General features: G+C 51.0%; 1 protein-coding gene across 1 annotated transcript in view; it reads right to left on the minus strand.

Moving 5' to 3' along the window:
- The window catches only part of RAB2A (RAB2A, member RAS oncogene family), a 182562-nt gene that overhangs the window by 144029 nt on the left and 23969 nt on the right, over positions 1-14564 (minus strand). The window contains exon 2 of the mRNA XM_075353249.1: positions 10813-10884. Coding sequence (XP_075209364.1) covers positions 10813-10884 — 72 coding nt within the window. The remainder of the gene's footprint in view (positions 1-10812; positions 10885-14564) is intronic.

Consider the following 14564-nt stretch of genomic DNA (forward strand, 5'->3'; position numbering starts at 1 on the left):
TCAGCCACACACACACACACACACACACACAGCCACACACACACACAGCCACACACACACACACACTCAGCCACACACACACACACTCAGCCACACACACACACTCAGCCACACACACACACACTCAGCCACACACACACACACTCAGCCACACACACACACACTCAGCCACACACACACACACTCAGCCACACACACACACACTCAGCCACACACACACACACTCAGCCACACACACACACACTCAGCCACACACACACACACTCAGCCACACACACACACACTCAGCCACACACACACACACTCAGCCACACACACACACACTCAGCCACACACACACACACTCAGCCACACACACACACTCAGCCACACACACACACACACTCAGCCACACACACACACTCAGCCACACACACACACTCAGCCACACACACACAAACTCAGCCACACACACAAACTCAGCCACACACACACTCAGCCACACACACACACACACTCAGCCACACACACACACACGCAGCCACACACGCACACTCAGCCACACACGCACACTCAGCCACACACACGCACACTCAGCCACACACACGCACACTCAGCCACACACACGCACACTCAGCCACACACACGCACACTCAGCCACACACACGCACACTCAGCCACACACACGCACACTCAGCCACACACACACACTCAGCCACACACACACACTCAGCCACACACACACACACTCAGCCACACACACACACTCAGCCACACACACACACTCAGCCACACACACACACAGCCACACACACACACTCAGCCACACACACACAGCCACACACACACACAGCCACACACACACACAGCCACACACACACACACTCAGCCACACACACACACTCAGCCACACACACACACACTCAGCCACACACACACAGCCACACACACACACACAGCCACACACACACAAACACACACAGCCACACACACACACACTCAGCCACACACACACACACACACACACTCACTCAGACACACCCAGACACACACACACATTCAGACACAGCCACACACGCTCAGAAGCACACACTCACTCAGCCACACACACACACAGCCACACACACACACACGCAGCCACACACACACACACGCAGCCACACACACGCAGCCACACACACACACACGCAGCCACACACACACACACGCAGCCACACACACACACTCAGCCACACACACACACTCAGCCACACACACACAGCCACACACACACACACACAGCCACACACACACAAACACACTCAGCCACACACACACACACTCAGCCACACACACACACACACACACACACACACACTCAGCCACACACACACTCACTCAGACACACCCAGACACACACACACACATTCAGACACAGCCACACACGCTCAGAAACACACACTCACTCAGCCACACACACACACAGCCACACACACACTCAGCCACACACACACTCAGCCACACACACACACTCAGCCACACACACACACACTCAGCCACACACACACACACTCAGCCACACACACACACACTCAGCCACACACACACACACTCAGCCACACACACACACACTCAGCCACACACACACACACTCAGCCACACACACACACACTCAGCCACACACACACACACTCAGCCACACACACACACACTCAGCCACACACACACACACTCAGCCACACACACACACTCAGCCACACACACACACACTCAGCCACACACACACACACTCAGCCACACACACACACACTCAGCCACACACACACACACTCAGCCACACACACACACTCAGCCACACACACACACACACTCAGCCACACACACACACTCAGCCACACACACACACTCAGCCACACACACACAAACTCAGCCACACACACAAACTCAGCCACACACACACACACACTCAGCCACACACACACACACACGCAGCCACACACGCACACTCAGCCACACACGCACACTCAGCCACACACACGCACACTCAGCCACACACACGCACACTCAGCCACACACACGCACACTCAGCCACACACACGCACACTCAGCCACACACACGCACACTCAGCCACACACACGCACACTCAGCCACACACACACACTCAGCCACACACACACACTCAGCCACACACACACACACTCAGCCACACACACACACTCAGCCACACACACACACTCAGCCACACACACACACTCAGCCACACACACACACTCAGCCACACACACACACTCAGCCACACACACACACACAGCCACACACACACACAGCCACACACACACTCAGCCACACACACACAGCCACACACACACACAGCCACACACACACACACTCAGCCACACACACACACTCAGCCACACACACACAGCCACACACACACACACAGCCACACACACACAAACACACACAGCCACACACACACACACTCAGCCACACACACACACACACACACTCACTCAGACACACCCAGACACACACACACATTCAGACACAGCCACACACGCTCAGAAGCACACACTCACTCAGCCACACACACACACAGCCACACACACACACACGCAGCCACACACACACACACGCAGCCACACACACACACACGCAGCCACACACACACACACGCAGCCACACACACACAGCCACACACACACACACACAGCCACACACACACAAACACACTCAGCCACACACACACACACACACACACACACACACTCAGCCACACCCAGACACACACACACACATTCAGACACAGCCACACACGCTCAGAAACACACACTCACTCAGCCACACACACACACAGCCACACACACACACAGCCACACACACACTCAGCCACACACACACTCAGCCACACACACTCAGCCACACACACACACTCAGCCACACACACACACACTCAGCCACACACACACACACTCAGCCACACACACACACACTCAGCCACACACACACACACTCAGCCACACACACACACACTCAGCCACACACACACACACTCAGCCACACACTCAGCCACACACACACACACACTCAGCCACACACACACACACACACACTCAGCCACACACACACTCAGCCACACACACACACACACTCAGCCACACACACACACACTCAGCCACACACACACACACACACTCAGCCACACACACACACACACACTCAGCCACACACACACACTCAGCCACACACACACACACACTCAGCCACACACACACACTCAGCCACACACACACACTCAGCCACACACACACACACACTCAGCCACACACACACACTCAGCCACACACACACACTCAGCCACACACACACACTCAGCCACACACACACACTCAGCCACACACACACTCAGCCACACACACACACTCAGCCACACACACACACTCAGCCACACCCAGACACACACACACACATTCAGACACAGCCACACACGCTCAGAAACACACACTCACTCAGCCACACACACACACAGCCACACACACACACAGCCACACACACACACAGCCACACACACACTCAGCCACACACACACTCAGCCACACACACTCAGCCACACACACTCAGCCACACACACACACTCAGCCACACACACACACACTCAGCCACACACACACACACTCAGCCACACACACACACACTCAGCCACACACACACACACTCAGCCACACACACACACACTCAGCCACACACACACACACTCAGCCACACACTCAGCCACACACACACACACACTCAGCCACACACACACACACACACTCAGCCACACACACACACACACACTCAGCCACACACACACACACACACTCAGCCACACACACACACACACACTCAGCCACACACACACACACACACTCAGCCACACACACACACTCAGCCACACACACACACACACTCAGCCACACACACACACTCAGCCACACACACACACTCAGCCACACACACACACTCAGCCACACACACACACTCAGCCACACACACACTCAGCCACACACACACTCAGCCACACACACACACTCAGCCACACACACACACTCAGCCACACACACACACTCAGCCACACACACACACACTCAGCCACACACACACACACTCAGCCACACACACACACACTCAGCCACACACACACACACTCAGCCACACACACACACTCAGCCACACACACACACACACACACACACACACACACACTCAGCCACACACACACACACACTCAGCCACACACACACACACACACACACACTCAGCCACACACACACACACACACACACTCAGCCACACACACACACACTCAGCCACACACACACACACTCAGCCACACACACACACACACTCAGCCACACACACACACACACACTCAGCCACACACACACACACACACACTCAGCCACACACACACACTCAGCCACACACACACACACACACTCAGCCACACACACACACTCAGCCACACACACACACACACACTCAGCCACACACACACACACACACACACACACACACTCAGCCACACACACACACACTCAGCCACACAAACTCAGCCACACACACACACACACACTCAGCCACACACACACACACACACACTCAGCCACACAAACTCAGCCACACACACACACACACACTCAGCCACACACACACACACACACACACACACTCAGCCACACAAACTCAGCCACACACACACACTCAGCCACACACACACACACTCAGCCACACACACACACACTCAGCCACACACACACACACTCAGCCACACACACACACTCAGCCACACACACACACTCAGCCACACACACACACTCAGCCACACACACACACACACACACACAGACACACCCAGACACACACACACACACACACACACACACACAGCCACACACACACACTCAGCCACACACACACACACACTCAGCCACACACACACACTCAGCCACACACACACGCACACACTCAGCCACACACACACGCACACACTCAGCCACACACACACGCACACACTCAGCCACACACACGCACACACTCAGCCACACACACGCACACTCAGCCACACACACGCACACACTCAGCCACACACACGCACACACTCAGCCACACACACGCACACACTCAGCCACACACACGCACACTCAGCCACACACACGCACACTCAGCCACACACACGCACACTCAGCCACACACACACATTCAGACACAGCCACACACGCTCAGAAACACACACACACTCAGCCACACACACACACACTCAGCCACACACACACACACTCAGCCACACACACACACACTCAGCCACACACACACACACTCAGCCACACACACACACACTCAGCCACACACACACACACACAGCCACACACACACACACAGCCACACACACACACACAGCCACACACACACTCAGCCACACACACACACTCAGCCACACACACACTCAGCCACACACACACTCAGCCACACACACACACACTCAGCCACACACACACACACTCAGCCACACACACACACACTCAGCCACGCACACACACACAGCCACGCACACACAGCCACAGCCACGCACACTCAGCCACACACACGCAGCCACACACACACACACGCAGCCACACACACACACACGCAGCCACACACACACACACACAGCCACACACACACACACACAGCCACACACACACACACACAGCCACACACACACACTCAGCCACACACACACTCAGCCACACACACACTCAGCCACACACACACTCAGCCACACACACACTCAGCCACACACACACTCAGCCACACACACACTCAGCCACACACACACACTCAGCCACACACACACTCAGCCACACACACACACTCAGCCACACACACACACTCAGCCACACACACACACTCAGCCACACACACACACTCAGCCACACACACACACTCAGCCACACACACACACTCAGCCACACACACACACTCAGCCACACACACACACTCAGCCACACACACACAGCCACACACACACACTCAGCCACACACACACACTCAGCCACACACACACACTCAGCCACACACACACACTCAGCCACACACACACACTCAGCCACACACACACACTCAGCCACACACACACACTCAGCCACACACACACTCAGCCACACACACACTCAGCCACACACACACTCAGCCACACACACACTCAGCCACACACACACTCAGCCACACACACACTCAGCCACACACACACTCAGCCACACACACACTCAGCCACACACACACTCAGCCACACACACACTCAGCCACACACACACTCAGCCACACACACACTCAGCCACACACACACTCAGCCACACACACACTCAGCCACACACACACTCAGCCACACACACACTCAGCCACACACACACTCAGCCACACACACACTCAGCCACACACACACTCAGCCACACACACACTCAGCCACACACACACTCAGCCACACACACACTCAGCCACACACACACTCAGCCACACACACACTCAGCCACACACACACTCAGCCACACACACACTCAGCCACACACACACTCAGCCACACACACACTCAGCCACACACACACTCAGCCACACACACACTCAGCCACACACACACTCAGCCACACACACACTCAGCCACACACACACTCAGCCACACACACACTCAGCCACACACACACTCAGCCACACACACACTCAGCCACACACACACTCAGCCACACACACACTCAGCCACACACACACTCAGCCACACACACACTCAGCCACACACACACTCACTCAGACACACTCAGAAACACAGACACACACAGACACACACAGACACACACAGACACACACAGACACACACAGACACACCCAGTGTGTGTGAGTGTGTGTGTGTCTGAGTGTGTGTCACACACAAACACACACACACACACACTCTCTTTCGTCCAGAGCTGCATCCACCCTGTCATGCTAGATTCAGCTCACTCCTGATCACATGACTTTAATGCTCGCCCAGCTTCATTCAGCTCATTCCCGACCACATGACTCAAACTGCAAGTCAAAGGATCTAGTAAATAATACTTGCGTTTGCATGTGTACAACTCAAATTCAACAGGATCCAGTCACATGCAGTTTGCGTTTTTTTGCCCCAAGGCAAAAAAACGCTGATGTGAGTTAAAGGGGTGGTTCACCCATATTTTTTATTGTCTAGATCGATATTATATTGAGAAACAATGTTTCTCTCAAATACCTTGTGTTGTCAATAGTGCCTGTGAGAGGCGCTATTGCAGACCGCTGCTCCCTGTCCAGTGATGTACCCGTCCAATGCTGCCACGTCACATCCGTGCAGCCGGCTACAGTCTTCCAGACTCTGAGCTGTGAGCGGTGTTTCACTGCTGTCACAGCCCATTTGCTCCCTCCTCCCTCCTAGCACGGCGCGTCTCCTGCTCCCCCCTCCCTCCTAGCACAGCACGGCGCGTCTCCTGCTCCCCCCTCCCTCCTCGCAGAACGCTGCAAGCAAGAGACCTGCTGTGAGGGAGGAGGGAGGAGGAGCAGGGAGCAGATGGGCTCAGAATGTAGCCGGCTGCACGGATGTGACGAGGCAGCATTGGACGGGTACGTCACTGGACGGGGAGCAGCGGTCTGCAATAGCGCCTCTCACAGGCACTATTGACAACACAAGGTATTTGAGAGAAACATTGTTTCTCAATATAATATCGATCTAGACAATAAAAAATATGGGTGTACCACCCCTTTAATGTGATGTCACACATAGCGACAACGACGTCGCTGCTACGTCACCATTTTCTGTGACGTAGCAGCGACCTCAACAGCGACGTCGCTGTGTGTGACACATAACAACGATCAGACCCCTGCTGTGAAATCGCTGCTCGCTCCTGAATGTTCCAGGTTATTTTTTGATCGCTGCTATCCTGCTGCACCATGATGATAAGCTCAGCATCCTTGTGTTTGACACCGCAGCAGCAATGGTCGCGACGACGCTGAAGGCAGTGACTTAAGACTGAAGGCAGGACAAGGGCGTGTTTTTGCGGTGTATTTTGCAACGCCCCCACGACTCCGATTGGTGGTTACAACAGCGTTCCGATTGGGTACCTTGCTGAAGGCGTTACAGTGATTTAATTCTTTAATTTCCATTCTTTGTTCCACGTAGTAGATTCAAACTGCGTGTTGAAAAAGCTCAGGTAGAATGAATGAAAGCACTACTGCGTCTTCCTTTGTTTGGCACGGTCACCCAATCAGGCGCCGCTGTAGCGATCACCAATCGGAACCGAGGGGCGTGAAAAGAGACAACGCAAAACATGTCTAGGGGTAAACACCACGCCTCTATCAAGGTCTGAGTCGTCGCATAGCGATGTGTGTGACACCGCACAACGACCGTCAAGGTCGCTATGGATCGCTGCTCCGTCGCTGCTTAAAATTACATGTTTGACAGCTTACTAGTGATCATCTAAGGGCGCTGTTACGTCACAGGAAATGGTGACGTAACAGCGATGTCGCTGTCGTGTGTGAACCCAGCTTTAGGCCTTGTGCGCACGAAATTCCGCAGGCACTGAAAGATTTCCACACCCATGGAAAAAAAAAAACGTAAAAAACCCGCACTGAAATCCGCATGCGTTTTGTTGCGTTTTTTCCGCAGGTTGGTAATGTGTTTTAATGCATTCAATGCAATAAAGCACATTGAAGAAAAAAAAAAAAAAAAAAAAAGGAATTTCCTTCTGAGATAGATAGATAATGGATAGATAGATAGATAGATAATCAATAGATAGAGTCCCTGTGATGTAACACTGCCGTTCTCCCGAGCGGTAGTGTGTTCACATTTCCGACCGTGAGAAATGCCCTGTAGTTACCCCTCTACAGTCTCGTTACAAGGCTGCATTCAGTACAGTGTGTCAGTCGCGGCTGGATGCAAGTGTCGTGGGACCTCGATGGATTACGTCGGAGCTGTGTGTTGGAGGGGTGTAATAAAGTGGTGAAAGAGAGGGCTTTTTTGTTTTATTTAAAATAAAGGATTTTTCGGTGTGTGTGTGTTTTTTCACTTTACTTACAGGTTAATCATGGAAGCTGTCTCATAGACGCTGCCATGAATAAGCCTGGACTTGGTGACGGCGATCCGCTGCCACTAACTCGTTATTACCCTGAATTGCCACCGCATCACGGCAATCGGGAAGAGCCGGGAACACTTCGGGACTGTCGCATAATGGATGCGACAATCCCGGGGCAGCTGCGGGCTGATATTCTCGGCTGCTGGATTAGGGGGGCATTAACCCTGGCCCTCGCCCTCCCCAGCCTGAGAATATCGGGCTGCCGCTGTGTGTTTACCTTGGCTGGACGGTAAAAATACAGCAGAGCCCACGTTTTTTTTTTTTTTTAATATGTACATTTGATTTCTATGTGTATTCTCTATGTCTGTGTCTGTGCGTGTGATATGTGTGTTTACACTCTGCTCCGCTTACTCTTCCTTTCATAATGACATCACTTCCCTGCAAAACGCAGGCAGTGATGAACATTATGTCCCGATATACGCAAAATACTGCAGGGAATAACGCAGGAAAACGCAATGAACCGCACAGAATTTGCTACCTGTGTTATTCCCTGCGGCATTTCACGATTACATTACAGTCAATGGAGTGCAATCCCGCAGCTACCTGCGGAAAAGAAGTGACGTGCAATTGTTTTTGCTGCGGGAATTCCGCAGCAAAACATGCAGCTGTCAAAATCCGCATAGTGCGCACAGCATTTTTTTTCCCCATAGGATTTGCTGGTGAATCACTGCAGAGATGTTGTGAACATTTTCTGCAGCGAAACATGCAGCAAATCCGCGGGAAAATCCGGCAAGTGCGCACAGGGCCTTAGGCTGCTTTCATACATCCGTTTTTTGCCATCAGGCACAATCCGGCAAAATGTGGATAAAACAGATCTGGCGCTGGATCAGTTTTATTCCCCATTGACTTGTATTAGCGCTAGACTGCCTTGCGTTTCATGCGGTGTCCGCCGGATCTGGCGAAATTTCTTCGTCCGGCTGCCGGAATAGAAGCAGCATGTAACGTTTTTTGTCTCCGGCAAAAAAACGCTGTCCGGCATGTTATATAATGGAAGCCTATGGGCACCGAATCAGTCGTCATCCGGCATATGACGATCCGGTTTTTTGAACTGAGCATGCTCAATATCACAACGGATCCGTCAAAATACGGAAGGAACGCATGGAAAAAACTGATGCAACGGATACGTTTTTTCGTCGGATCCGACACATCCATCCATTTTTCGCTGGATCGTGCCTGACAGCGAAAAACGGATGTGTGAAATCAGCCTAAAAGGAAAAGGCGCAAGAATTAATTTCCTATAAAGTTTCAGAATGAATGTTCAATAAATTTTTATATATAATATTTTGTGCATCTTTGGCAACAATGAAGATTTCGTATTCATTTCACTTGATCGTAATTTTACAGGCGTTTAGTGCACAATCATAACGTGATGGTTAAAAAAAAAAGAAGAAGTGTTCTTATAAATCAGAACATAAGAAAACGTAAGAATCAGTCACTGGATTTTAAAAATTGTTCATAAACCCAAATTTTGCATACCTGTGAAAAAAAGTAGGGTCAAACCAAAAAATATTCAGTAAATGACAGTAAATCCCAGCAATTAATCGTTGTTAGCTAGTGCCAGTGCAGAAAGGTTTTGATTCACGATTTACCACCTCCCATACCTGACAACAAACAAGTATATGTCTATATCTGTATTACAAGGGGCTAAATGATGAATATTAAGCGATGCTATCCCCATTCTCCCCATCTTTGCAGTTCACTTACCAATTGTCAGGTCGTGGACTGGCTGGAACCTCTTGTCTGTGAACTGCAGGAGTAGACATGACTTCCCAACACCTGACACCAAGACAGAAACAAGAGGTTACACATCACAAGAAGCACCAATCTAAGGATTAGCAGTTACCGTATTTTTCGGACTATAAGAAAAGGAAAATAGGAAAATAAAATTTTAAGCAAAAAATGTGGTCATGACACACTTATGGGGCGAGGATCTGCTCCTGACAATGTTATGGATGGGGTAATGTCCTGCTCATATACTCCCCATGCTGCTCATATACTCCCCATGCTGCTCATATACTCCCCATGCTGCTCATATACTCCCCATGCAGCTCATATACTCCCCATGCAGCTCATATACTCCCCATGCAGCTCATATACTCCCCATGCAGCTCATATACTCCCCATGCAGCTCATATACTCCCCATGCAGCTCATATACTCCCCATGCAGCTCATATACTCCCCATGCAGCTCATATACTCCCCATGCAGCTCATATACTCCCCATGCAGCTCATATACTCCCCATGCAGCTCATATACTCCCCATGCAGCTCATATACTCCCCATGCAGCTCATATACTCCCCATGCTGCTCATATACTCCCCATGCTGCTCATATACTCCCCATGCTGCTCATATACTCCCCATGCTGCTCATATACTCCCCATGCTGCTCATATACTCCCCATGCTGCTCATATACTCCCCATGCTGCTCATATACTCCCCATGCTGCTCATATACTCCCCATGCTGCTCATATACTCCCCATGCTGCTCATATACTCCCCATACTGCTCATAAACCCCTATCCTGCTCTTATACCCCCATCATCCTGGTGTATGGCCGCATCCTGTGGCACATAAAAAAAATAAATAAACGTTCATACTCACCTTACCTCACCTCACTCCCTGCAGCACCTCTCCTCTTACCGTCTATGTCAGCGGCAGCGCCGCTGAGTGGAGCCGTCCCCGTTCCCCTGCAACAATCTCCTCCTGTCTGTGCCGGCGGCTGTGTGTGGACACGTGCGCACAGCAATGACGTCATCGCTGTGCGCGCCGCTAGTCTCCACGCAAGTCAGCTGAGCGGCACAGACAGGAGGAGATCGTGATGCTGCAGGGGAACGGTGAGCAATTAATGTGTACTGATTCACTGCCCCCCGCACTGATGATGTTCGGGGGGCAGTGAATACAGCCACACATTATCACTCCAGGCTACAGTTGCCAGGGGTGATCATGCGGGCAGGCTGTTTATCCCTCGCCCATCAACCCACCCACCTGTCAGTGCCGGCTTCAGCACTGAGAGATGATGGGCGGGCATATTAAATGAGCGGGTCCACATGGTCACGGCAGGCTGCTACAGCCTGCTCATGCCGCCGATGACCCGCTCCACCGCAGCACCCTCATTCCCCGCAGCCCTATATTCAGACCATAAGACGCACCCCCCCCACTTTCCCCCAACATTTGGGGGAAAAAAAGTGCATCTTATGGTCCGAAAAACACGGTAATTCTTCCATTTACACAATAAGTAAACTGTTATTAACAAAATGATGCAGCGAAGACTATAGAGATCATGTTAAAAACGAACTCTGGCCCAAACCGTACACTTCTTATGACACCAGGGTGCATTATTCATTTGTTTTCTTTTTCTGCCCAGGAGTCATCAGGACCTCTGCTCAATCACAGGCAGAATGACACGGCACAGTCTCCAGGGGTTTGCCACCTGTCTCTGGAGCGCTGTGGTGTCATACTGTACTTTCACACTTTTGTTGGGTTGAAACCACTGGGTCCGTTGCTGCGTCGTTTTGACGCATCCGTTATTTTTGTGTTGTCAACGGATGCAACGGATCCATTATTTCACAGGAATCCGTTAGCTGATTCCTGTGAAATAACGGACCCGTTGCATCCGTTTGGCGTCCGTTAGGCGTCCGTCTAACAGAATGCGTCGGCTCCGTTTTTTTATTTTTTTCATTCTGGGCATGCTCAGTAGAAATTAGCGGAATCCAGCGGCGGATTCCATTGTAAAGCACTTTGCAACGGAATCCGCTACCATAGGGAGCCATTATAAATTTTAACGGAAGCAACGGAATCCGCTGCTTGGCGTCATTTTAACGCAAGCAATTAACGTTACATTCAGCGTTGCTTCCGCTCGGCGGAAGCAACGCAGCGTCAGCCAGCGGAAGCAACGCAGCTACTTTTGGCACAATCCGTCATCCATACAAGTCTATGGGAAATAGTGGAATCTGTAAACGGATTCCGCTGTTTTCCAAAAGGGTGGATTGTGACGGAAGGAAAAAAACGCAAGTGTGAAAGTACCCTTACTCAAGACCCACTTACATTGAAGTTCTCTTAACCCCAGCCATGTAATGTGTATGGGGCCTCTGGACCCTCCCATTAAAAGATGGCATCAGGGGAGATGAGGTGCTGGCAATGTAGAAATAAACGCCTGATCTTTCCGTTTTCCCAGGTAAAAGCCGCAGCCTGAAGTGGAACAAACATTTTACGGTAATAGTGCCATCTAAAGCCTCCTTTCTTGTGTATGAAATACCAATTGTTGGAGAAGATGTTGATCGGACAAGTAAGAATTTGGACTGATGATCGCTCTATCTTTCCGGCTCTCTTATAGAAAAGTCTGGGCCACAAGCCAATCGTTCGGCCAACAGCCATCTAATATGTATGGCCGGCTTTAGGGTCCACTTACAAGATTGGTGACTATTGGTGACACTAACCTGCAGAGCGAAACAATGTAAAAGATCACTAGGTGTACATGGGTTGCCAAGAACAACAACATCCTGTTAAAACAGGATGACACGTTGCTTAAAAATCATTTCACCCAATGAATGAGCGTTTTGCGGGTTCATCTATGTTGGCAACCAGTTTACATTAACTATTGCAAAAAGAGCGTCCCTGGGAATTCAATGTAAATGCGCCATAAACAGGATGCGGATCACCGATGAACAAGGGAAACTGCACTGCCGAGAAGAATGGCAGCCTGTTATAGGTCGTTCAGCACACATCTGAGACGAGGTCTGCCAGTGTAAGACGGCTATTAGACGACGGATGACCAGGAAACGTTACCAGCCATTCTGTAACGCTGCAGCGTAACTGGACACTACTTCACTCTCCCCATTGAAACCACAAGAACCCTCTTTTGAGTCCGTGCTCTTCCAGCATGGCTAATTACATAGGATTTCTGCTCTAGATTTCTCACCACTGTCATAATGAATCTCTACAAAAAAGGTATCTATTTGGGGACAATTGCCTACACAGACATACCAGTACTTCCATATGTAAAAACATGTTGACAGGTTCACTTTAAAGTGACAGTGAGTAATCATAGCTGCACTTTTTGGAGATAACAGAGGAGGGGAGAGTCTAGTGACATCTTCTGGCACCTTCAATGGTTTATGATACTCCCTGTATGTGCCATATTCTCACTACCCGGCTTCCTGACAAATGTCAGCTTTGTTTCTTAATGTTACATAGTAATGGGGCCATTGTTGCGGCTTGTGACACAAACGCCAGAACAATGCCGAAGTGTCACACTGTGGAACCAGTACACAATGTGCAAGTTTGATTCTCGGCCGTCCATGACACATTGCACTGAAGCTGAAGAGCTCTTGTTGTTCAGTACATGGGCTGTAAGCTTAGATGTTTGCTATTTCGGAGATTGCTTAGACAGCGATTGTGGTGACAGAATATGAGCAGTGTGACAAGTCACATGTGTCCATATGGTGTAAAGGTGG

This window comes from Anomaloglossus baeobatrachus, chromosome 6, assembly GCF_048569485.1.
Source record: "Anomaloglossus baeobatrachus isolate aAnoBae1 chromosome 6, aAnoBae1.hap1, whole genome shotgun sequence".
Classification (NCBI taxonomy): Eukaryota; Metazoa; Chordata; class Amphibia; order Anura; family Aromobatidae; genus Anomaloglossus; species Anomaloglossus baeobatrachus.